The sequence below is a fragment of the Chaetodon auriga genome, chromosome 11 (assembly GCF_051107435.1).
Source record: "Chaetodon auriga isolate fChaAug3 chromosome 11, fChaAug3.hap1, whole genome shotgun sequence".
NCBI lineage: Eukaryota > Metazoa > Chordata > Actinopteri > Chaetodontiformes > Chaetodontidae > Chaetodon > Chaetodon auriga.
Genome location: NC_135084.1, coordinates 13,013,973 through 13,038,582, shown reverse-complemented (window position 1 = coordinate 13,038,582; position 24,610 = coordinate 13,013,973). Strand labels below are relative to the sequence as shown.

At 43.7% G+C, this 24,610-nt stretch overlaps 1 protein-coding gene across 7 annotated transcripts in view; it reads right to left on the bottom strand.

Annotated features, from left to right (window-relative positions):
- Nucleotides 1-1,045: 1,045 nt before the first annotated feature.
- The window catches only part of dst (dystonin), a 99,704-nt gene continuing 76,139 nt past the window's right edge, over nt 1,046-24,610 (bottom strand). For 3 of the 7 annotated variants that reach the window (XM_076742787.1, XM_076742792.1, XM_076742791.1), the window contains 40 exons: nt 24,293-24,459; nt 23,466-23,625; nt 22,696-22,780; nt 22,114-22,355; nt 21,787-21,993; nt 21,546-21,665; nt 21,319-21,426; nt 21,018-21,236; nt 20,732-20,935; nt 20,274-20,505; nt 19,282-19,508; nt 19,072-19,194; nt 18,866-18,967; nt 18,166-18,267; nt 17,631-17,804; nt 17,207-17,362; nt 16,831-17,028; nt 16,000-16,128; nt 15,274-15,444; nt 13,659-13,814; nt 13,048-13,254; nt 12,643-12,762; nt 11,861-12,030; nt 11,596-11,755; nt 10,886-11,080; nt 10,670-10,798; nt 9,889-10,032; nt 9,489-9,677; nt 9,252-9,381; nt 8,913-9,076; nt 8,633-8,795; nt 8,384-8,538; nt 8,223-8,297; nt 8,056-8,073; nt 5,639-5,756; nt 4,897-4,962; nt 3,358-3,548; nt 3,047-3,157; nt 2,300-2,426; nt 1,046-2,114 (listed from right to left, as the gene is read on the bottom strand). In XM_076742787.1, coding sequence (XP_076598902.1) covers nt 1,858-2,114; nt 2,300-2,426; nt 3,047-3,157; nt 3,358-3,548; nt 4,897-4,962; nt 5,639-5,756; nt 8,056-8,073; nt 8,223-8,297; nt 8,384-8,538; nt 8,633-8,795; nt 8,913-9,076; nt 9,252-9,381; nt 9,489-9,677; nt 9,889-10,032; nt 10,670-10,798; nt 10,886-11,080; nt 11,596-11,755; nt 11,861-12,030; nt 12,643-12,762; nt 13,048-13,254; nt 13,659-13,814; nt 15,274-15,444; nt 16,000-16,128; nt 16,831-17,028; nt 17,207-17,362; nt 17,631-17,804; nt 18,166-18,267; nt 18,866-18,967; nt 19,072-19,194; nt 19,282-19,508; nt 20,274-20,505; nt 20,732-20,935; nt 21,018-21,236; nt 21,319-21,426; nt 21,546-21,665; nt 21,787-21,993; nt 22,114-22,355; nt 22,696-22,780; nt 23,466-23,625; nt 24,293-24,459 — 6,171 coding nt within the window. In that variant the 3' untranslated portion in view covers nt 1,046-1,857. Of the gene's footprint in view, nt 2,115-2,299; nt 2,427-3,046; nt 3,158-3,357; nt 3,549-4,896; nt 4,963-5,638; nt 5,757-8,055; nt 8,074-8,222; nt 8,298-8,383; nt 8,539-8,632; nt 8,796-8,912; nt 9,077-9,251; nt 9,382-9,488; nt 9,678-9,888; nt 10,033-10,669; nt 10,799-10,885; nt 11,081-11,595; nt 11,756-11,860; nt 12,031-12,642; nt 12,763-13,047; nt 13,255-13,658; nt 13,815-15,273; nt 15,445-15,999; nt 16,129-16,830; nt 17,029-17,206; nt 17,363-17,630; nt 17,805-18,165; nt 18,268-18,865; nt 18,968-19,071; nt 19,195-19,281; nt 19,509-20,273; nt 20,506-20,731; nt 20,936-21,017; nt 21,237-21,318; nt 21,427-21,545; nt 21,666-21,786; nt 21,994-22,113; nt 22,356-22,695; nt 22,781-22,939; nt 23,267-23,465; nt 23,626-24,292; nt 24,460-24,610 lie in introns of all 7 variants that reach the window. The other 4 variants (XM_076742793.1, XM_076742788.1, XM_076742789.1 and 1 more) reach the window with 4 other exon arrangements.

The window sequence follows — 24,610 nt, the reverse complement described above, 5'->3', positions numbered from 1 at the left end:
GTGTATACGTTATCAACCTTTTGTTCTGCACTATCAAAAAAAATTGTTTGTGTATTTTATTGTGCAGAGTAACTTTACTACATCTACACATCCACGGGTACAGTTAGAGAAAAACACTTCTGTGGGGACTACTGAAGAAACTACAAATGCTTTAAAAAGCTGTCACACAGGTTTTAGTGTATGTTCATTCAAGACTGTTTTATCATCTGCAGAGTTTCACTGAGAGAAACATGTAGTATGTCACAGCTAAACACAAGAGGCTCTGCAAACATTCCACCCAGAGGAGACCACACCTCGACCTGCGCCACCTCAGTGCATCCAGCAGCAGGAAGACTGCTGAAGAACACACATATCAAGTATGTGACAGCGTCAATATATGAATACAAAAAGAACATTTTTAAAAAATTCATACAGCCTGTGTTGCTAATTTAGCTAATTTAAGGTAAACGCCAGCTGATCTAGTTGTCCAGTTATCCAGTAATTTCTTTCCACTGACTTAAACCTGCATGAATCAATGTTGTGATCTTTAGAGCCCAAAGAATGACTTTAGTTCAGCAGCATGAAAGAAGGAAACATGGGAGGCAAAGAGAAATAAGACCTGAGCCTACAGCCACGCTAGCGGCTCAGGGAGGCTGTCCGTATTCACTATCTTAGCATGTTAACATTTGCTAACTAGCACAAAACACTAAAGTACAGCTGAGGCCGATGGGACTGTTATTGGTTTTTAAACCAGTATTGAAGAACATTTGAATTTTCACCTGATGGCGGCGCTGTGTGAAAAGTTCAGGGATCAGTAGACTGTACTTAAGTTTGTGCAAATCTATCAGATATTTGAGATGTTTCACTGGTTGGTTTGACCTGATGATAGCACAAGAGGAAAAGATTCATCCTCAAGGGACCTTGAAAATCAGCAACCCATCCAATAATGTTGAGATATTTCAGTCTGAACCAAAGTGTTGGACCAACATACCTGGAGCCGCGCTGCTGGCTGATAAAAGGAATGAAAACGAGCAAAGCAGGGACGATTCTGTGGTCCACACCAGTCTCTGGTGGTTTTCTGCAAGCAGGTTTATTACAAAGTAATGTTACAGTAACAATTTCAGCTCTACCGAAATTAACCATACATTGACATAGATGCACAAGAGAATGTCTACATGGAGTGGCACCTCTGAAAGGTCAATGCGCACACTGCTGTGAAGTGGTCAAACAAAACAGGGACTGCAGCTGCTCACAAACAAACAGGACTTAAAAGCTTCATGATTACGAGGTTTCTGCTACTTGCCTTAAATAGTGTTTTTCAAAGGTTTCTGCAGTGCTTACTGGGGTTTATTGTAGTATATTGCATTGCCCTTTAAATGCATGTTGGCAGTATATCATAGCACTTAAATAGATAATTGCAGTGCCTCAAATGGTACAATAATGCACCACCTACTCCAAACATCAGCAAACATAAATAACAGTACATTCAATAACTCTCAGAGCGCTATCCTGTGTGTTGCCCTTCATTAGTGTGTTTAGAAATGTTAGCTAACTGTACAACGTAGTCATTCCCAGGTTTTCTAGTGTTCGTTCGTCAAACCTCTACAGGTTTTGTATCAATAAAATAAAATACGATAAAAACAATTTGACATTTTTCACAAAAAATAAAATACATTAAAAACAAATACACAAGGCCATTGACATTCCATTCTCACATAATATTAAACCATATTGCCTCTCAAAAGAATATTTTACATCTTCGCAACAATTTAAATAACACTCAACACATTTGCAGTCTTTTAAGTTAGATATCTCCAGTGTCCGTTACGTGTTTAGGGTGCAACTAGCTCCTGGGTTGTTTGTTTTCAAGGCCACTGACTATCGCTTGGATCCCTTGGCCAGTTTGCTCGTGGGAGTGGCTCTCCTCTGAGGAGTCGGGATCTTGGAGGGTTTTCCTCCGTGTTGGCGGGACGCAGAGCGCGGCGTTGCTCGGCTTGAGTCGCCGACTGTCTCAGACATGTCCGAGCACACAGACTGGATGTCCGAGATGTCAAAGTCAGAGGCGTCACTTCCTCTGCGGCTGCTTCCTCTGCTCCCAGCCTTACTTCCAGGTCGGCTGGAATTTTTTCTAGACTCTAAAAAGATAAAGTCAAGGACAATTATTAATGAACTTAGCCTGACGCCTGAAAATGTTACTGCAATCTCAACATATTCGTGTATTTAAACTTATAAAGAAACCAAGTTGGCCACAATCAACAGGCAAATACACATCTTCTTCAAGACGTAATGCAAAGTGTTCCTGAAGTCGCTCTCTACTCACCGCCTATTGTCTGTGTGCGAGCTTTCAGTACAGCAGCGCTGATCAAGGTTCCCTCTTCACCAGACTGAAATCCTTTGCCTGACAAGTACCCAGGAAGACGCAATTTGCTGCCTTGAACTGGTGTACCCTGCAAAAGACAGAGCTTTCCTTTCATTTGTCATCAGTGGTGGTTAACTCTACAGTGAGCTTGAGGACAGTGTGTTAAAAAGCAAGCCTTACCGACTAAAGCACATCACAAGTCGTACCAGAAAGTGCTACAAGTATTGGTGAGTTAGTTTGAAACCAGAGGAGTCCCTCTGAGAAGCAGTTAGAATTTCAATCATACATCTTAAACCTGTAGTTAATAAGATATTAAACATTCATACATGCATTACACATAAGCTTGTTCACATTATAGTGGCTTTAAAATGAGACAGACATTTTTGTCAGACAAGAATTAAGTATTCAGCCCAGCAGTCAAAGAAGTTAAAGCTTATAGACCCAACTGAAATCTCTGGAGCACATAAAACCACTCTGTTAGTCCAACATCTTCCAGGTCTGTCATTGTTTGGCTTTTCATGCAGAATAAAATTGGAAATCATATAAATCAGAAGTATAAACCACTAACAAATACGCCTTTTAAAAACTAGGAGCTCAGTCTCAGGTTATTAGTTTTAACTAAGTTGTACATGTATTGTCTAATGCATTAGATTTCAGTTAGGTCACAAATCTGAAGCTTTCCAAGTCATGTGTTGTATATGACGATACCTCTGAGGATGAACCTTGGCTCCCAAAGGAGTCTGATGATTTAAGAGGAGTGGAGGGTTTGCTGTTTGTAAGCCAGGGCTTATCATAATTGCGGGTTATGTGTTGGGGAGTCTGGGGAACAATGGCAAATCAAAAAACACAGACATGGGTTCACAAATCAAAAACTACAAGAAACACTAGATGTAAGAAACACAAAGAATAAACCGGAAAGTAATGTCAAATAAATCAACTAAGGCAGATAAATGGGAGGGAAATCGTGATGGGGAATGACGGACGTCAGCTGGCTCTCCCAGCAGAGTGGAGCATCTCACCTTGATCGTACTGGTCCCTGCTTGGTGCGACGGGACCGGACAGCTCTGACTGGAGGTGGATCTGTTGGGAGAAGCTCCTCTGGACGACGGCCGAGATCTCCGACCTCGGTAGCGGAAGCTCGCCATCACCTGAGTGGTTCCCTCTGGGAGGATGAACTTCTCTCGCAGCTCCATGTTGGTCCTGCCTTTAGCTAAGAAACAACACTCCAAATGAGCCAGATAATTTCAACTGTGGTTATATTGAACAGTATTTTTGCATTGATGATGATGTGAGTTAACACTTTATTTTCCACTTTAAGTCCCTCACTTCCTAATAATTTCCTGGAAATGTCTGAGTAAACTGGTACTTATTATAGGTAAAATAGAAATTTCATTATGTGTCAATTAAAGGGGAGCAAACATTCATTTATTATCAGATTCTTTATTTTTCTTACATGTTGAATGGTACGCTTAGCTGTGGTGAAATGTCACAAAATTTCATTTTGGCTACTGAAAGATACAGCAGGAATTAATTGCTATTAACTGTATTTAGCACCACATTACATAGTTATTTCCAGGAACTTATTATTGGGAAATGATGACGGAATTATGGACCTATAAAATAAAGTGTTACCATGATGTGACAGCTGGATTTTAAATAAAGCAGAAAATTCTAAATTAATTTGAAAAAATCCTGAATCAACAATGAAAACGTCATGCAGTTTCCCATCTTATCTACACTCGTCCAGCAGAAGTCCAATTACTGCTGCAACTGCTTCTCGACCAGCAGTACGTCTTTGTTTGCTTGGACTGCTAAACAAATGGTGAAAAGATTCAAATAAATCAAAGTGCGCCTAAACACTGCCACACCAAAACGGCCCAAATGAGAAGAAATACAAAACCAAGGAAACATAAACCAAACAGAATAAACCAAACAGACGTTGCACCAGTTGTGTTAAAAACAAACTGGCCTCCATGCAGTTATAATCACAAAGCCACACTGTCGAACAGTAAACAGTCCAGTAAATACTGCTTCCATTCTGCGTGTGCTGTATACAGACAACTACATCACCCTCCTCAGTGACGACAGATTTATAGCAGCTAAGCATCCTGTTTAATCTCTCCTAGGGTTTTCGAATGCCTGTTTGTTTGATTGTCAAGCAAACCTGAGAGCTGCAAAAGAAGTTGGGCTCAGAAACGCTCATTACATGCTGCGAGAGAAAAAAGGAGCTCATTCGGCGCTTTATGTCCCAAACAGTGCCTCAGAGAACGTGACAGCAGGTGATGACACTCACACAAACAACTGCATGCATGAAAACCAGCAGAAGCTGAGTGACAGTTGATTGTGAGTGGAGGTTCATGGGGATGCCATTCACAATGAGCACTCACACACACACACACACACACACACACACACACACACACACACACACACACACACACACAGAGCTACAGAAGTACACGCCAGGACCAACACAAGCAGCACACGCTCGGATGTGCAGACACACATACCACTGGTGGGTTCATGGAGCAAGGTGAGAAAGTGTGAGATTTGCCAACCTATAGGAGACTGAGTAATTGAAGAGTTTGATTCCGAGCGCAACATTTTGCTCCCGTGGTGATGAACTAGAAGAAATGATATCATGTTCAGCAGGAGGAAGGTTCAGCAGGAAAAAAAACAGGAAATTTGATAATTAACACAGAAGACAGCAGAAACAAGCAGAGTACATAAAGCTTTTGCACTCAGCGTGGACACAGAGAGGAAGGTTTCATACCGCGTGGGTCGCAGATTGGTGATCAGCAGCACACTAGTTTACAGCTACCTGTTCTTATTCTCAACATTCACGCCTCAAAAATTCTAAAAACAAGCAAATGAAACAGGTTTTCTACAAGGTAATTTAAGTATTTCACTTTGCCCTGCAGTTTTTCACTGTATCTTTATTTTTATAAGAGCAGTGCAACAAACAGACAGCCACACTGGTTACTTCTGCTTATATTCAAAGTTAGGATTAGAGAGAAGCTCTCCGAAGCCTTTGATGGGTCTGAAAATAATAAGAATCCCTTAACGGTCAGTTATTCTGAATTGTCAGATTCAGTCATGAAGCAGAAATAATGTCATTTTGGTGAGAAGAATATCACTGTTTCAATAGATTAGCTGGCTTTAATCTTAGGTAATGTGTCGTGTGTGCATGTAGCCCTCCTGCTAAACAGTTTATGTTAAATATTCTACTCCAGACAAAAGTGGCCGTGTGCATTTTTCAGCCCTGCGCTGCGATTCCTCGTGGTGAACTTTTGAACTCACCTCGACAGGGGTCGTTCTTCACCAGGAACTCATCCAGAGCCATCCAGCCTCCTCCCACCCGCACCATCACAGTGCTGCGCAAAATCCGTACTAGACGAAGCTGCTGAGAGTCTCCAAACTGCGGCGGGGGGAAGGAAAACAGAGAGAGGACGTGTGAAAACACCGGCCTGTGCAGGAGCACTCTCTCACTGCAGGCTACGAGCTGTGCAACACTGGAAACCAGACTGCTTTGGAGAGTCGAAGCTCTTCCACTCAATTCTCATAGCTTTTACATTTTGGTTGAATTAGTCAGCTCCAATCAAAATTTTCCATGCAAAAATTTAAGCAGCCATCAGAGATGCTTCGTGTCCACATCAGGACTGATTTCCTTTCCATGTTGCACAGATTCACAAACAGGATTATGACACCGAGACATAAAGTTTTAGTTTCATTCACAAACACACAAATTACACAAAGGTCAATCCAACTGGTTTTCCTCTGTCAGTGTGTGCTGGTGTATCGGATTCAGTTTATTATTCCTACATTACCAAATGAGCTCCTGTTGAATTAACTGTAAAACTATAGTGTCAGTCAGGCTCTGCGCTGACATCTGTTACAGTTTATAGCTGAATCTGAGCTCCTGTGCTGTGTTATAAAGCTGTACAGTACAACACAGCAGTTACAGCTGCACCTGACTGATGCAGCAGCAATGCCAGTTTTGAATAATTAATTTCAGCTAATTTGTGGTTTCAGGTTGTAACGCCTGACTTTATTCCTGGCTTCAGTTTGCTGCCATTACTACAGGTTGAGCCTGTGAAAAAACACATTAACTAGAGGCACGTTATTGCACCACCAGGAGGCACTAGTGTATAATAATTTGCCTTCATCTCACCAACCACACATACCGAACTAAGAACACTGAGCATGTCGTGAATGTGAATGGGTCAAGGTTTATGAGGTGATGGAAGACAGAAGGCAGCCAGTTGGATGTGACCATGAGCATTAGCACAAAAAACATAATTCACACGGGACGATCACAGCCGCATGCTTTCTGTCCAAAATAAAACCACAAAACAAAAGCAATTCCACGTCATGAACAAGCGGACGAACAGCAATCTCCTGCAATCCAGCACTTTGTTGCACTCTCTACAACTACGACTCAAAAATACTCGGGATGCATGGACACCGATGCAAATCCAATGCAGCTAGTTCCAATGACACACTGAGAACAACATGAGGAATGGTTCAGATCAGCTCCGTCTAATCCACCACGGTGTGACAAGCAGACATGACCAAACACTGATGACCCTCTGCTTAACTGCCTCTTATCTTATGAAATCTCTTCGACTGCTACAAATCTTGCACTTATGATTATCAAAATGATTTAATGTCACTGGTGATTTTAGTGATCAAATACATTAAAGGTGATGATGATCTGGAGGAAAAGGAGGCACAAGACACATCTTAAGAATAACCATTTACCAGAATACAGCTTTCCAAAACTGCAACGTGTAGGTGGGGGGTAAGATTTTGATTTTCCCTGTTTGCTATTGTCTCATCGCCGATTAAGGAGTCATGTAAGCAGTGAACCAGACCAAACTGTCAAAAGAATTATTTCAATTCATTTGTTGTGTGATACATCAATACAAACTATTTCATAAAGCACCACTAATGCCCCTATCCCCTCTTACTAACACCCACTCCCCTTATTACTCTTAATCCAACAAGCTGCAGAAAGCATAATGTGGCATACGAACCCATATCAGCAATGGATTCTAAACTGCAACATGCAATTGGTCAAGACATATTAACTCAGTAGGTAAAATGAAAAGCAAAATATTCATTGAAATCATCAAGGTCGATCATGAAAATAAATTCATAATTCATTCGTGTCAGTTACACAAAAGTATGCCAGCCAGTGTTGAAGGAAATCATTCCCATGAGACTGAAGCGCCAAAGGCAAGCACACAGAAAGCATTATTTTCCAAACTGCCCAGCAGATGAATTTATGTCCGTGGACCAATAAAAAACATGGGCTGAAATGGTACTGGCACTTAACTATTGTGTTTTCTGAAACTCAAAAGCAGGTTTTCATAACATTTACTGCGCTAATTTTCACCTGGATTGTCTTATTTTTCACGATATTCTGAAAAATACTATAAAACTTCAACACATCGGGCCTTTAATGCTCAGTCAGATTTTCTCTTCCGATCATGTTCATAAAATTGGTGGACTGATAACACATCCCAGGCCAGCGTCCCTTACGGATTCAATCAGATGGCCACAGATCTTTATATCTACTTCTGAGTTTCAGTCTGTTAACATCAGCCAGGAATCTGGGCAGAGAGTGTTAATTGGAACGCAAACATGGTAAATGAGAAAGGTTTGATAAGGCACAGAACAGAGGAGCAACAACAGAAGAGGACTTTCATATGTACCTGGTTTCCAAGGTAGAACTGGTGATGTGAAGAACAATAAAAATATAGAGAGTTAGAGTTTTTTAGCATGTTGACAAAGCACATTCAACACTTACCTTCCTCACAATCATGGCTTGCTTGTATTTGCTGAAAAATAGTTTGAGTGTAATGAGCTAAAATCTGCTTACCCGGTATTTGTTGGCACCAATCTGCTCCACTTGGAATCGTTTTGGACATTTGCATTTCGCTACTTGACGTGTGACCTGCAAAGAGAGAAGAGTTGATGGCACCAGAGTTCCCTGAGCCCGTCTCTGGATTTAGAAAGTGTTTGCGTGAGAGTTCGTATCACCTCATCTTCAATTTTGTCAGCATCTGTTAGTGGTTTGTAGGCGTCCTTGTTGGGATGAAGAGCTGCCACAAACTCATAGTAGTCGATGTAGCCGTCACCGTCTCGGTCGAATATGTCCGCCACGGCGCTCATCTCCAGACGACTGGTAGGGAACTCTGTTGACGATGCGTTAAGAGTTACAGAGTGAGAATTTTGCTGGCTTGTAAACGCTGTTCAGATGTGAGTTCGTGTGTTGGGTGTGACGCTTACTGGAGGAGAGGATGCCCTCTATGAACTCCTGTCGGGTCACCTTGCCGTCTTGATCTTTGTCGATGCGGCGGAAGAAGTCCATGACACGAGACTTTTTATGGTTCATCCAGCGCATGTAGCGCTTCCGCCACACATCGAAGTCAAAGTTGGCGAATTCCTTCAACTGAGGAAAGAAAACAAAGAAAACATAAAGGATGATATGAAGAACCAGAAAAGATGCACAGATTTGCAGATTAAAAGTGCTTTGGATAACACTGGGAGCAGGTTTGAACTTGATTACCTCCTCCAGTCTGTCCAGGGCATCATTGAGTTTCCTCCTTCTGTCCAAAGCCAGCAGCCACACATGCTGCCACTTAGTGACCAGCAGGTTCACCCGCGGGTTCTTGGTTTCAATGGGAGCTTGTGTTGCTGATGCGTACATGGTTTGAGTGGGAGAACGTTTTCCTGTGAGACAAAGACAAACACCTTCACCATGTAATCAGGAAGAACAGATGAGCAATGACATCATTCCAGGTGCTGAAATGGACGAGATGAGGATGTCGCGTCACCCTGCAGTGATTCAACACGCGGCCAGATGGCTCGGGTCACGCTCCATGAGGGGTATTTGTGGGATACGTACTTCCAGCTCTTCCTTTGCCCAGCACAGGGATCTGAGATTGGTTCGGGGTCTCCAAAGCAGCCTTCCTTTTGTGCGTCTTGGTGATTTTGTCAACGTCTGGTTGCTTCCTGGTCATTTCCTCCATGAATGCCTGCAGGGAAAAGCAACAAGTACGCTCCCAATTTAGTTCATCAACACTTCCTACTGTCAACTACAGTTTCCTCACTAGAACTCTTTTTATCTGCTGTTTTCCTTCACCTGGTGTTCTGCGATGAGGCTTTTGACCTCCTCGATCTCCTGTGGCAGCGGCTCCTTGTCCTTATCGTTGAGGTTGGTCTCAGCCCACTGTAGCCAGGTCAGCAGATTCTCCAGCAGCTCCTGAGTGGCTAACAGCTCAGTGAGGGCCGTGGCCAGTCTCTGCTGGTGCTGCCTGGCCCAAGCCTGCACCTGTAACAGTAACATCACACACATCAGTGACAGGGCGATTCCTTTTGCGTGCTACAGCTACACGGGGCCACTGTCCGCCCCACCAATCTTCGAGGTAAAAAAGTTAACTTAATTGTTGCAGTTTGAAGTATCCAGCTTGAGTAGTTGGGTCGTACCTGTGGGTATGACAGAGCTAAAAGGCATGTATGTGAGCATGCAGCTGTGAACTGACCTCCTCAAACCGGGCTTTAATGATGGTGTTCCAGTGTTTGATGGTGGTGATAGAGTCTGGATGACAGATGGTCAGAATAGCCTCTCCCATACTGGCTGCTTTATTCAGAGCCACTCGCTTTTCCTCCAGTTTTTTCATGAACTCCTTAAAAGTAGCAAATGGAAAAGAGTTTAGATATAAAATTGGATTATTTTCAGCAAACATAAAAACCAAGCATTGCTCATGAGGTTGTTTAAATGTTGGAACACGGCAGAGCAATTTCAATACGATGAAATCATAGTCCTGAAAAATATCTACAATACTGTATTCTTGGCACGGAAGATGACATCGAGCTGCAGACATAGTGCAATTACAGAACATGCCAGCAGGTTTTATTATTTATTAAAACACCCAAACTGTCAAAATCTAAACCTAAAGTGTTGCTTTAAGGTACACTGTGCAGGATTTTGGGGGATCTTTTGGCAGAAACGAGTTTTTGTTGCCTTAGAGCTCTTTATATCTACAGAGGGAGCAGGTCCTCTTCCACAGAGTCTGCCATGTTGCACCGCCATGTTTCTACAGTAGCCCAAAACAGACAAACCAAACACTGGCTCTAGAGAGCAGCTTTCATATTTTTTGCATTTTTAGCTGCGTCTGCAGGTTCTTTTACACGCTTGGGAAGGGAGGGTTGAGGCGAGGGGTATTCACTTGGTTTCAATCTGCATCCTCGCCGCTATGCCCTTAATTCCCACACACTGAACGTTTAAGATAAAAAAAAGACATAAATATTTGCATTGCTTGCCTTGTGTTGTTCGATGAGTGCCTGCAGAGCCTCCTCATCATCAGGCAGGCTGCCGTGGAAACGCAAACTCTGCTCTGCCTCAGCCAGCCACTCCAGCAGGATGTGAACAGCAGAGTGAAACTCCTCAGCCTGCAGCCAGAGGACACAGATCAGATCAGTCAGGCTCACAGAGGTGGTTTAGCTTCTATCTAACAGCTGTATGGGACTCTACGGCACCTGACACAGGGCCTGCTCCAGCCGGGCCTGCTTGGACACAGAGAGGTTGCACACCGTCTCCCAGCGAGTGCTCAGCTCCTGCATCTGGACTTTGACCCAGGACGAGTCATCGTGGCTGCTCTCAATCAGCTCCTTGGCCGAACGTTTGAGGGCCTGAACGCTCACTGTCCTCTTTCCCAACTCCTTCTGGAAAACCTGCAGGGGCCAAACAGCAAAGGACACAGTCAAACAACATAAAACAGTCTTCAAGAAGAAGTGAAAAAGGTTTCCTTTTTTCCCCCAGGCCAGTATCTGATGCGTGTAAGATGTGTGGCATATTTGGTACTCAACTATGTTACAAAGATTTGTGTGATTCAAGCATATTTACAAAGGGAAATTTTTCTTGTGGAAAATAAAAAACAGTTCAGCTTCAACAGGGCCACAGCTGTTGGTGCAACAAAAACTAGACTACTCTGCTGCTGATGTAGTGCAGTTATTATTAATAATAACACTGGAAACATGACAGCATCAGTTTTCCTGATATCCTTGCTGGACAGAAAACTTCAAAGAACTCTCAGTGTAAAGGTACTACAATGCTCTCCCTTTTGTTGTTTGAATTGATAGCACAACCCTGGTCCTTTGTTTTCTATTGTGACAAGAAACAATCAGTGAAGAAAGGAAAGGGCGGTGTTAGCTTTGGTCACGCTGCGGTGTGGTCTGCTGTTTTCTACCTTGTGGTTGTCTATCAGGTTGAGAACCAGGTCTATGTCTCCGTGGACAGGCTGGTCCTCAGCCAGCTGAGGCTCCACTCTGTACAGCCAGTCAATGAGAGCCTGGAGAGCGTCTGTGAACTGGCCGGAGAACAACAGGGCCTCCTCGAGCTTGTTTTGTCTGCGGGAGAACGCAAATTATTACTGGTGAATGAAGAGGTCTGCAGAAGCACTGCCAACAGATGGGGGTGAAATACAGCAACAAATGTGGGGAGACGATCCTTACCTTTCTACTGACTTGCCACAAACAGTGTCCCATTTGTCCCTCAGCTCGCTCAGCATGTCGTCCAGCTTCTGATTATCATCTTGGAGAGAGGTCTTGTCTTTCAGGGCCCGTCCTGTTCGAGCGGTGGTGTCGTACACTGAGTGTTTGCTGCCCAGAGCTTTCTGGAACTCCTGTGAATAAGAAACACGGTCAACAAAAAGCTCATCGCGTCTAAAAAGCACTGTAATATGCCGTCTAGTGTAGTGGATTGCTTTAAGTCTCAGAGTGTACAGTGAACTCAGAGGATTTTCCTCCTGCTGGTGTTGGCATGTCGGACAGTATCCTAATCTGTGTGTGTGTGTTTTGTGATTAGGAAGACAGTCCTCTGTGAAGGGAAACAAAAAAGGGGTCAAAACTCAAGAGCCACTGCTCCGCAGAGATTTAGAGTATCCAAAAGCAAGGTCAACCCTAATACATTTGGTCCATCCCGGGATTATGATAGGATTAGCACAACATCCACGCATACCACTGCAGAGACAACAAGAGGCGACTGCGTAGTCTGTAAGGCAAGGAAACACGCAACTAATGCAGTCTGTCGATACTGTAATTCCCATAAACACTTTCCATGTTGGGATTGCTTCCAGCTCTCATACATTACACATTAAACGTGGTGTGTTAAGCAGCTGCCTCGCCATTGTTTCGTTAAATGAATGAAACTCTGCTGTAGATGCTGTCAAAGGTCCCTGCTTATGTCCACTTCCTCTCTTTCTGTTATAAGCCACGCTAAGACGATGCTCGGTCACCTTGTGCTGCGCCAGCTGCATCTTGATTTTGTCCGGATCATTGGCAATTTCCACTTCTGAGTCCAGAGCCTTCTCTGATTCGTCCAACCACTCCATCAGTTTATTCCAAGTTTCATGGAACTAATGAAGGAGAAAGCAACAATCACAGTGTAAAGCATTATGAAAAAAGGTATGATTTCACTTGATTTATTGCAGAGTCCTGTTAAATGTTCAGATGATTAAGTTTTCAGGCCCAAGGAACAGAAAAGGCCCCACACTAATGAAAATGCTGTAATAAGCTACAGACAGAATATGAAACAGGCCTCATATAGTATTTCCAGAGCTTTCCAATGATAATAAAAAAGGCCTAACAGCGGTGAAACAATGCCCATTTTGAAGTCAGTATGAAAATGCACAGAACAGTACCTGTTTGGCCCTCTTCCTGGCGTCATCCAGCAGACGACCTCGCTCTACGGACCGCTGCACCAGCTTCTCCCAGCGGCCTTGCACGCTGAGCAGCAGGTTCTTGATCAGGACCACATCCTGTTTCTGGCTGAAGTACTTCAAGTGTGTCCCTGTCTTGTCCAGTTCAATGATGTGGTCCCGGTGGGAGTTCACCTCTGTCACAAACATCTGCACAAAAGCAGCAGAGCGGAGAGAGGAGAGAGGTTCAGGTCAGGTGTTACGGTGTTAAAATGGAGAGCGGGCTTCTCACTTCAGCTGAGGTAGTGTAAGTCATGTGATTGATGTGCTAATGAACTGTGTAACGAATGACCAAACAGATGGAGTCATTATGTCACTGTTGGCTCCATGGCAAAGCCGAATGTTGAATTACTGAACGTAAATTTCTCTTTAGTACATGATACTGATATCATTTTCCACTGGCTCAAGAAATGACACAATATCACAGCAGATGGATAAAAGCAGGGAACTGCAGAGCAACATTTAAAGCAATCATGCACAACCACACGAACAAAATCATTTGTCATCAGCATTTCATTTCACTTCAGAGGCTGTGCATCCTGTACAAACATTACCTTATGCTCATCAATCTGAAACATGATGGTTTCCAGTATGAGGGAAGCAGGGGAAACCATGTTCAGCGTCTGCTCTGCTTGGGTTAGCCAGTTGATGAAGTCCTGCAGGGAGTTGTGGAAATCTGTGGCGAGCGTCAAGGCTTCTTCTAGTTTCACCTGCAGACACAGCACATCACAAGCTGCATCACGCTACACAATGCTACAAAACAAACGGCTCGGTTGCTACAACAATCGACCATGAGGGGAGGGAAAAAACACAACCTCTATTTATACAGAGGAAGTGAACATCTCCGGAGAGGCTGATTGTGGAGCAGAGAGGGAGTGATGAGCTTTTAATTGAATGAGTCAAATGTTCATGCTGAAAAATATCCATTCGCTGCAGCCGAGGCCACTGGCACAGGCTCATCACATGTCCGCAAACACTGCAGTAATGACATTACAAACCTGATGAGAGTTATGGATAATAACGTGTTTCTCTCATATATTGTGGGTCATGTTGAGAGTCTTGTTGAATATGGAATCGCAGTTTAATCGTCAATGCTGATTTCGTTCTTTGAATACTCTTTTCCAGTGGTGGAAGAAGTATTCAGATACTTTACTTAAGTAAGAGTACAACTACCAAATTATGAGAAAATAAAAATATTTCATTTTTGTTTTACAAAGTGTCTTTTTTGGACATGAGGTTGTTTTATATATTAAGGTTTTTGGATTTGGAGTATGTTGCATTTTCCTGCTGTAGATATTTAAGGTTGAGTTTAAGAGAATTTTAAAAACTTTATTAGCTGCTGGGTAGTTTAGTCTAAAACAACACATCATAATAGAGAAACAGGCCTGTTTTTATCTTTATGACAATATGTTTTTCAGCTAATCCAAGGTTTTAGGAGAGATATTAAAAATTGTTATCTGAAAAAGAGTATTAGCATAAAGTTGCATGAAATGGAAAAACTCAAGTAAAAGTACCTCAAATGTGTACTTAAGTACAGTACTAAGGCAGAAAAAACAGTACACTGGGCTCGAGTGCCACATTGCTGCAGAGAGTTTTGGCCGGCAGCTGCGACTCTGTCTAAGGCTTTGAATTCCTGGGAACAGGACCAAAGCAAATAGGAAGCAAAATGCTGCAGCAAACTCCCAAACAGCCGGAATGAGCCGCTCCATATCTGGACTGCGAGCGGTCAGGGATTTATCTTCTTGCCACGTAAAACGATGTTTGTCGAAGGCACGAAAGTGAGAAAAAGTTGCTCCAAAGGAGATTTCCCAAAGAACAACAGAGTGACTGATGAGTCTCTACTCTGGCTCAACTGGTAGTTTAAGCGCCATTATTTATTTTGTGCACTTGTCTACTGTTCTCATGGAAGCACATGAGACAAGAGCGCAGTTGTTCCATGCTGACTCAGACAGCCACTCGCCTGCTGTGATCTACAGTGTAACCACATCCTCTGTGTCCTTGCCAGCACTCTGTCCTGACACCATTCATTACCTGCACTGGGATTTGCGGCTTCCAGACACAGAGTCACAGCTCAAGTGTATGTCAGCGGCCTCTCACTGGGACCTGACGTTGTGAATCATTAAGAGCTGTGTCAGTCTGCCATCCTCTCAACGGCCCTCACTGACATACCTTTCTCTCAGCGACCTTCCCCTGCACGGCTTCCCATTTGTCCTTCAGGTTGGCGAGGTCCTGCTCCGTGTTGCTGTCTGGCCCCTCGGGCGTCACGGCGAGCAGCTGGTGACCCTTGTTCATCAGCTCCTGATACAGCACCTCCTTCACCTCGAAGGCAGAACACAACTCCTGCAAGAGACAATGGCACAAGGAGAGCGATGTTTTTCCTCAAACAGGCTAAATTACAGCTGTGCTTCAGTTCTGGTTCACCATGTGAGAGTCCACAGAGCCTGAAGTGTGTGTGATGAAACTGTCAGTGCACTTTATTTTTAATCTAGTCCAAAAATGGTGAAAGAATGAGCTCAGCGGGTCATGCTGAGACTTGCGTATAACGTTACTAATCTGATAAAAATGATTTCTTTCAATCCCTCTGTTTATGGGTCCATGAGATTGCACTGCTGACGCTTCATTAGGGCCAGTTTGTTGTTCAAGCGCCTTGAGTTTCTCCATCAGAGAAAAGGAAAACAAAGAAGCAAAACATTCCAAAATTCATTACAGCCTGACAGGGCCGAATCAATTTGAAACACTTTTAAGGCTTTTTGTCATCTTCTGCAGGGGGATGCGAGCGGCGCATTTCGCAGTGTCATTTAATTTTCACACTCCGGATAAAACACAGACAAGACATAGAGGCCTCCTTACGAGCCTGCCATCTGCATGCGGCCTTTCATATTGTTAAACACATACCAGATGGGCGTTAAGCTGCTCCCGGGCCGTGTCTGGTAAGCCTCCCACAGCCTTTGATGCCAACAGCTGACGTTCTGTGTCTTTCAGCCATTGCTGCATATCTTCGATCTCACCATGGAAACCCTGGGCCTACAACACAATACAACCTGAGTCAGGACAAAAGGTGTCACACACACTCATTGTTAGTAACCTATGGCTCAGAGAGGAGGATGTCTGAGTTATTAATTCCTAGGATTCATTTAGCTGCCAAAGCTGGCTATCTGCGGGATTCAGCTGTATAAATTAAAAAGCCTGAAATGTAATGAATTGAAGTCTTTGAGCTAATAAATAAAATGATTTGATACGTAAAGAAAGTGTTGTTTTTCTTTTAAATTAACTCATAAAGCTGAAATAAACTTTGGAAGCTGACTGGGTACCAAATGAAACCTTCTTCCGGATTTTTTGGCCCTTTTTCTGATAAATACTCTCATCTCTGAAAACCCTCACAGCCTGGGACAGATTACATGCTTTTGAAAAAAAGAAAAAAAAAAAAAAAGAAAAAAAAAACTCAAACATTTCTTGAATAAAAATCTAAATCCAGGACATATTTCTGTTTCTCATATCCTCCTCTCACATCAAAGCACCCCACTGAAAGTTATGAATAGAAACTCCACAGGATGTGAAAGGAATGAGGAGGGAGGGGGAGAGATAGGAATCCCTGCTCCAAAACCAATTTATGACTTTGACAGAACACGCTGCCCCCCCAACCCCCCCCCCGGAGAACAGAATCAATAACAGCTTATTAAAGGATGATTCAACACAAATAAGAGCTGATGAAAATCATTTTTATACCTGAAGCAGAGCACTCTCCAGTTGTTGCTTCCTCTGCGTCGTCTTCTCCAGGATGGCTTTCCACCGCTGGTTCAGGTTCTCCAGTTTGCTCTGCAGACTAGAAGCTTCCTCTCCAGCGCTGGACTCCACCAGATCATTACCGACCTTATTGACGGTCTCAACCGTCGCCTTATGAGCCAACACGTCATTCTGGAGAACCTGAAGAGACAAAAAGCAGCCAGAAATGGTGAATTGTTGGGTGGACCGATCTGAAGCACAAAGGGACTAAAATAAATCTGCTTAAGCTTCGTTTTGGAATGGATGATAAATCTGCCGCCTCATTGTTCTCTTCACGTGGATTAAATGAAACGTTAAGTGTGGTCGATTTTTGCCGTACGTGATGCTTGGCGAGCTCTATCTCGATGGCTTTGGGGTCTCCTCCGGCTTTCCTCTGCTCGTTGAGCAGGTCCTCGGTGTGGCTCATCCAGGCCAGCAGCTCGTCCAGTGCGTGCTGGAACTGGCCCAGTGCCAGAAGGCCTCCCTCCAGTTTGTGCTGGATTAATGACAGATTAAACCATTAGATAGTGAAAGCACTTGACCTGCATACAACACCACACATTCCGCTGCCTGTTTGACCCATTGTGAGTGTTTTCTAGTCCATATGGATCTGTCGAGGTATACTACAATTATGTTTAAGGGAGAGTTTCTCATACTGTGCTTAAACATCATATGGGTGTTCATTAGTCAAGAGTTCTTTTCTCGATTTCAGTATTTTAAAGGACTTTTTTTAGATCTCTTTCCACACGTTTCCCTTCTCTGACCTGTCGGCCGATGATCTTCTCATCCAGGTTGTCCCACAGCATCTTGAGCTCAGACATCGGCTCCTGGATGGCGCAGCGGTCGGCCTCCTCCGTCACCTTCTTCAGCAGGAGGCCCGCCTGGTGGTTCAGGCGCTCCATCTCAATCTGCAGCTGATACGCCTCTCCTTTGAACTCCTGAAACACCAGCACATACCGCAATACGCCCAGTCAGTCAACAGAAGCACAAAGCTTTCAAGACAATACATCAGACTCTACTAGCTGTGGCTATTCAGCACAAGATCTGTCTTTTTGTACGTCAAAGACAGCGTGACTGCTTTATCAAGCAGGAGCTTTTGTACGATACAGGCCAACCAGGGCAGGCTATGAAGCACTCAACATAAACACAGCTGGTTTATGACAGAGCTTCTATGACAGCGACTACTGCAGTTGAGTTCAAGGAGTACAGAGATAAACCAGCGCAGACGTGAATCATCGTGTTTTCAGCATGTAAGAATATTCTGCCGCTGTATATTTAAGCACAAACAAAAGACTGTACCTTGAGCTCGACGATCTGCTGCTTGACAGTTTCCAGGTCTGTGCCTACAGGTGACATTGAATCCAGTTTGCTCTCCAGAATATCCACCCAGTCGAACATACCCTGTGTGTGAGGTGGGAAACAATTGTTAGCGAGAGAAAGCAAAGCTTAGTGCACAGGGGGTCATGTTTAACATTTAGTGTTATATTACAGTTGGTCTGGAGGAAACCTATACGGGAGACAAATGAGGTAAACAAAATGAAACACAACCCCTGAACTTAAATATTATCATCTTAAAGGAGCGCACACATGATCCTTAAAGTTAGTCAAATGAAAGCACCCGTGCAGAGGACTTTATACATGTTTGAGCTAAATATAGCGAAGTGCTGTGGTTGGTATTTATTGTTTAAAAGGGGTCGCTCATAAAATGTTATATTACTTCAATCAAGTGCAATAAAAAAGCACTGTAATCTGCGGTTTCATCAGAAGGCCTTAAAAACCAGTTGGATCACTGTGTGTGTTTAACTTTCAAACACATACATACAGATTATCTCAATGAAAAAGTACATCCTATTATTAGCTACACAATAAAGACAAACACAAGATAACAGTGATGTTAATATCTGTTGTATGAGTAAGGATCTGGGGTTGGTTTAGGAACAACCTCACCACAAAGTAACTGTGTTCAGAGGATTATTTGATGAGACAATGATTAAAGCACCTGCAGGCCATCCTGAAACTGCACAGCAGCCTGCATGGCTTCTTCCAGTCTGTCTACTCTCTCCTTCCAGGTCTTATTGAGGTTTTCCCACGCTGAATTCACCTGGAAAAAATGACACGAGCGCTTCACCACAAGCCACATACAGGCGAAGAAACCAGCATGGACTAAATACATATGTCTGCGTAGAGGTGGTGTTAATCTGTTACCTCATCAATGCTTTTCTTTATCACGGGTTTATCAGGTTCCCCACAGGCAGTCATGAGCTCTGCACCCTGGTTCTGAACCACATCCAGCTCTTCCTGCAGCCCGTCGATCTCCTCCTTAAATCCCTGTCGGAATAAAAAGCAGTGAAGTTTAAGAAATCATCACTTTCGTTTTTCCACTGGTTGATTCAGTAACTCCTTCCTCTGTCTGACCTCCACAAACTCCTGCTGCTGTTTGACGACCGAAGGGTCGACTCCGGGCTCCTCCAGCTCTCTCAGCAGGTCCTGGCTGTCTTTGATGGTGACGATGAGGGCGCAGTGGTCACACCAGAACTTGTCTGCCAGGTCCATCACATCCAGCAGCTTCGCCTCCCGCTCCTCCACTAAGGCCTGGATGTCGCTCCAGAGGAACACCATCTGGTCCAGTTTGTCTTGTACGGCTTGAAAATCCACAAGTGACGACAATGACACACAACAATAAATGTAGAATAAATGAATTGAGTATGGAATACAAACAGAAGATCGCACATAGGAGCATGTGTTCCTCAGCTGCGTGTGCTGGAGAACACGTCTCACACATCACAGGTTTAACAACAAGCTGTTTGAGCTCTGTCTAGTGTTCTGATGTTTCCTTGCACCTAAAAAAAAGAATGACTTTCAGATTAAAGTCACACCTGGAGGAAAGCTTTTGAGTCCAGTGAACAAAAACTTTACCAAAATTCAAACTCTGAGCTGAAGCCAAGGAGTTTAAGAATGATTACACATGTTTTGATTGGGGAGGAATTATAGGATATCTTTCCTACTGTTGACCGTTTATTGTGCAGTTTGTTTTATTGGCTCTTTGGCCTTGAGCTCACATATACGGATATTTTTCAAAACAAATACTTCCTCTGTGTTTGGGCCTCATTTGCACACAGGCAGCATTTTAGGTTTTTCTAAACCACCTTCGGAAATGCAGATTTTTCATAACTTAGTTTTCTGTGTATCCATGTGTATACGTTGGAGCATTTGAGAAACAACGATGTCATCTCCTCCTCGAAGGGGGAAAATATCCATTTCAAAGTATGTGTATATGTGCGGTCAAGGCCTTAGAATTATCCCAATGCCCTATTATGATACAACCCTCCTCACAGGATTCAACTAAATAACAAAGAAAGGGAAAACCTTTAAATTACACAAACAAGATGGTTTCATATATACCATACCTTTGGCAGATATGTCCTTGTCCGCTCCCTCAGATCGCGCGATCATCTCCTCGCCTCGCTGCCGCAGTGTCTCATAAGAGGGCTGCAGTTTCTCCAAATCCACAGAGACGGCCTTATTTTCTGTAATCTGCTCCTTGATCTTGTCCACCTCCACTGAGATGGATGGAGGCTGGCGCAGGCGTTCAGCGATCCGTTGCAGTGATTCCAACATCGGGTCAATTTTGTCATGGAACTGGTTAAAAACGAGGGAAGTTTGTGTTTATACTTTATATAAAAGCAGCAGATCCATGTTATCGGTATATAATATTGTAAATAATATAAAACAAGATATTTGAAGTTGCGAGCTTGGGCTCTCTGTAATTGTGACATTTTTTAGTATTTTTCTGACATTTCATACACTGAACAATTAACTGATGAATCAAGAAAATAACTAATAATGAATGAGATAAATCACTCACCTGGGTGGATTTGGAGATGGCCTCGTCCAGAGTAGCAGCTCTCTGCTTGACATCAGCCTTGAGTTTGGTGTACAGCTGGTCTGCAGTTGTGTACTTCTCTCTGATGGCCTCTCCCTCCACCGGGCTGAGCTCAAGCAACTGAGGCCCGGTCTTATTCATCTTGTCAATGTGGGGCTTGTGCTCGGCAATCAGCTCTCGCATTTGCTGGAGAGGATGTGACACGTTAAGTTTTTCATTGCTTGAACAAAAGCGTGGTGCTGAACGTCTGCGTCAGTCGGCTCCTTACCCTGAGCTCCTCTTGCTGCTGCCTGAGCGTGTCGTTCTCGATGGCAGGGGGAGGCAGCTTGCTGAAGGTGCTCAAGGTTTCCTGGAGCCATGGCCACATCTCCTCGTAGGTCTCCCAGAACTGACTGGCCAGAGACTGGGCTCGCTCCAGCTGCAGGCAGCGCTCCGAGTTCAGCTGACTGACCGTACCGTACTTCTCCAGGAGAGTCTGGGTCTTGGCCTGATTGAAAACCAAAAGATGCTTTAACTTAGATGCGTATTCTTAATGAATAATGTGAAAATGGTACATAAATTATTTTCACCTTCAAGACTTCCTTCTCCGCTGGGTTTTTGCTGTTCATGATGGCCTTTCCTGTTTTCACAATATCATCCACAGCATCTTTGTGCCTCATGATGTCCATGGAGAAGATCTGGAAAACCAGCGGAGCGAGTTTGGACGTTACAAAACAGACCGCTGTGTTTATTTGTACTTTGTTTCAATGGAGGCCTGTGTCTATCCACACACACGCACGCAGTATGACAGGCTAACCTTCTGTGCTTGGAGCTGGGCTGTGGTTTGGTCCTGCTCCAGCCTGATCTCGCCCATCGACAGCAACTTCCTCTCAGCTTCAGTCAGCCAGGAGAGCTCAGCGTCTGCAGCCTGTTCAAACTAGAAACAGACAAAAATCACTTTCCACTGCAACAGATATTAATGTACAAGAGGAACAATAAAAAGAAAGAGACAGACAAGCCAAGTGAGAAAAAGCTGCTTATCAATGTCTCTGGTTTACCTGCTGTGACTTGAGTATATCAGCGTTGATCTGGTCGACCTGCTGGGTGACGGAGTCGCAGATGGCCCTGTACCGCTCATTATCCTCAGTCACCAGCTTGTCCAGACCCTCGCGAGTGTGCCAGGGGATCAGATCTAGGAGAGAGCTGCTCAACTCATTCAGCTTGTCCATCACAGGTTTTTGGTCTTTGGTCTCTTTCAGCATGGCCTGAACAAGATTACATGACGCACAAAAAAAACACCAACTTAAGCATAACGAATCAGCGCGCTGAGAGGAATTTTATGTTCGAGATTACATTTGGTATTTATTTCGTTTGGGAAAAAATACCCTCAGCCTGCTTTGTGCATGAAGGAGCTGCTCGCCCACTGGCTCCTGAGCAGCAAACGCTCTGGTCTCAGACTCCACATTCTCAAGCCAGGAGCTCAGGTCCTCGTGGGTATTCTGCAGCCTGGTAGAGAGACTCAAAACCTGCTCCACTTTCTTCAAAACAGTGTCGCTCATAGAGTTGATCTCAGCGTACTTTGTTTTTATCCCGTCCAGTTTGCCTTGGATGACAATCACCTCATCACCTAAAGGCAGAACAGAAATGATCATATATTAATTCAGGGAGTTTTGTGTCTCTGCTGTAGATTAGGGAAGAGAAGCATGCTGCTAGCTTGGCTGAACGTAGAGCATATTCATGTTAGCAGCAACCATTTCTTTCAATAAGATGACAGATGGGGCGCTGCCACTGCTTTCTGCAAATTAACTTTCAACTAATGTTGTCATTTATGATTCTGAAAAAACTTTTTGACTGTTGAACCGCTCCCTAAATACGGTAGGAAACCGCCTGATGTGTCTTAGACAGACACAGAACAGTTTGCTGAGATTGAGCTGTATGAACTGCGACAGTCATAAAGTCACACATGCCTGTTGTTTGCTTGAGAAGCTCCATCCCATTAGAGATGGCTTGGTCAACATTCTTCTTCCTCAGCTGAATATCGCTTTGCAGCGCCTAAAAAGGAAAACACAAGCTTAGAAAGTCATTATGAGTGACAGGAAACGTGTCACTGTGAACAACAACTGACACAAATCACTAAAATCAACTGAAATGTGACTGATGCAACTTAAATGAAAGGACAGAATCATGATTGGCCTGAGGAGGAGTGTGTACCCGTTGTTCTGCCAGCTGCTTTTCAAGAACATCTATATTGTAGTCCTCCACAGACACTTCGCTCAGCCTCGTGTGCACCTCGTTGAGCCAGTTCATGAGGGCCACCTCGTCCTCTCCAAACACCTGGGCATTTGCCAGAGCTTGCTGCAGCATCTCGGCTTTCCTCCTGCATCGCTCCTGGAGCTCTATGTAACTGGCCTGGGTGGCGTCCAGCTTGGACTGAACAAACTCCTTATCATCCACTGAGCTGACAGTTCTGAGCATCTGACCCAGACTCACAGCCTGAAACAGGTCTTTACTGTGATTCATTATCTCCTCCTCTAAGGCCTGATCACAGGGGGTGGGAAGCAAAATAAGGACATGTGACACAAACAAAACACACACATAAAACAAAAATATGAAGCAGAAATTTAATGAAAAACGGAATGGGAAATAAAAAAGAGCAAACTTAAAGTGACAAGCAAACTGAACAAGACTGATTGTGAGATAGAAACACATGGTGATGATGTAAGACGATGGTTATTACCTTATGCTGAGAAATCTGGTCTTCCAGCTTAGATGTCTCAGTGCCGATGGGTTCGGAGTTGATTAGGTGTTTCTCTGTGGCTCCGAGCCACTCGCTCAGGGGCTCCAGGGTTTCATGGAACTGCTGAGTGACCACTAAGATGCTCTCTAGTTGCTTGTGCCTGATTCATTCATGCAGATAATAACAGCAGTGGATTAGAAGTAAAGGAGAGAAATGGACACATTGACAGGCAAGTTTATTTCAACCAGACCTATTAAAAATATGTGTTATTGGGAAATGTCAGCGACACATAAATAATGTTTTACAGCCCTGCTTTGACCTTGAGCTGAGAGGAGTAATCGTCTGCTGGAGGAGAGTGAATTTGGGAGTTTGACATTCATTAAGTTTTAAATAGGATTCAAACCAAGACAAAACACCAAATTAGGTAAAACTGAAAATAAAAAAATCACAACACTTAACATATGTGGCAAACACTGCAAACAGGGGAAAAGAAACTGTTTCCAGTGTTTGTGCTAAGCTAAGCTAACCAGCTGCCTGCCTCATATTTACTGTGTCAGTGGTATCAATCTTCTCATCTTATTCTTGGCAAAAGAGTGAATAAGTGTGTTTCCTACATTGAAATATTCCTTTAATGAGTTGATTTACGAGTAAATTGAATTCAATGTGAATTTAGAAATTTGATAGTCTCAATAAGTGAAATTCAATTGGGGGGGGGGGGGGTGACGCTTTAAATCTTAGAAAACTTTCCACTCGCAAGATTTAATTCAAAAGCGTACTGAAGTGCTGCATTCAGAGGGGCGTTTAACATTACAGGTGTTTATACAGACCTGTTTTCAGCCTTCTTGAGCAGAGCGTCCCACCTCTGCCCCAGGCATTCGATCTCTTTAGCAACCTTCTCCTTATCCACAGACTCTGCCAGTTCTGCAACCTTCCCTCCCTCTTTTTTTATCAGCTCCACTGTTGGCTTTCGGTCATCCAGCAGTCTCTGTAAGAGCTGTCAAAGGCAAACAAAGGAGGAGAGTTATTGGACCCCTTTAACATGCTATAACCACGAGCATTGCTTGCTGGTGAAAAACAGTAAATCTAACAGGCACAAATTAAGTGTCCATTAAACTGAAGGCTTTGTGCACCGCACTCATGTTTAA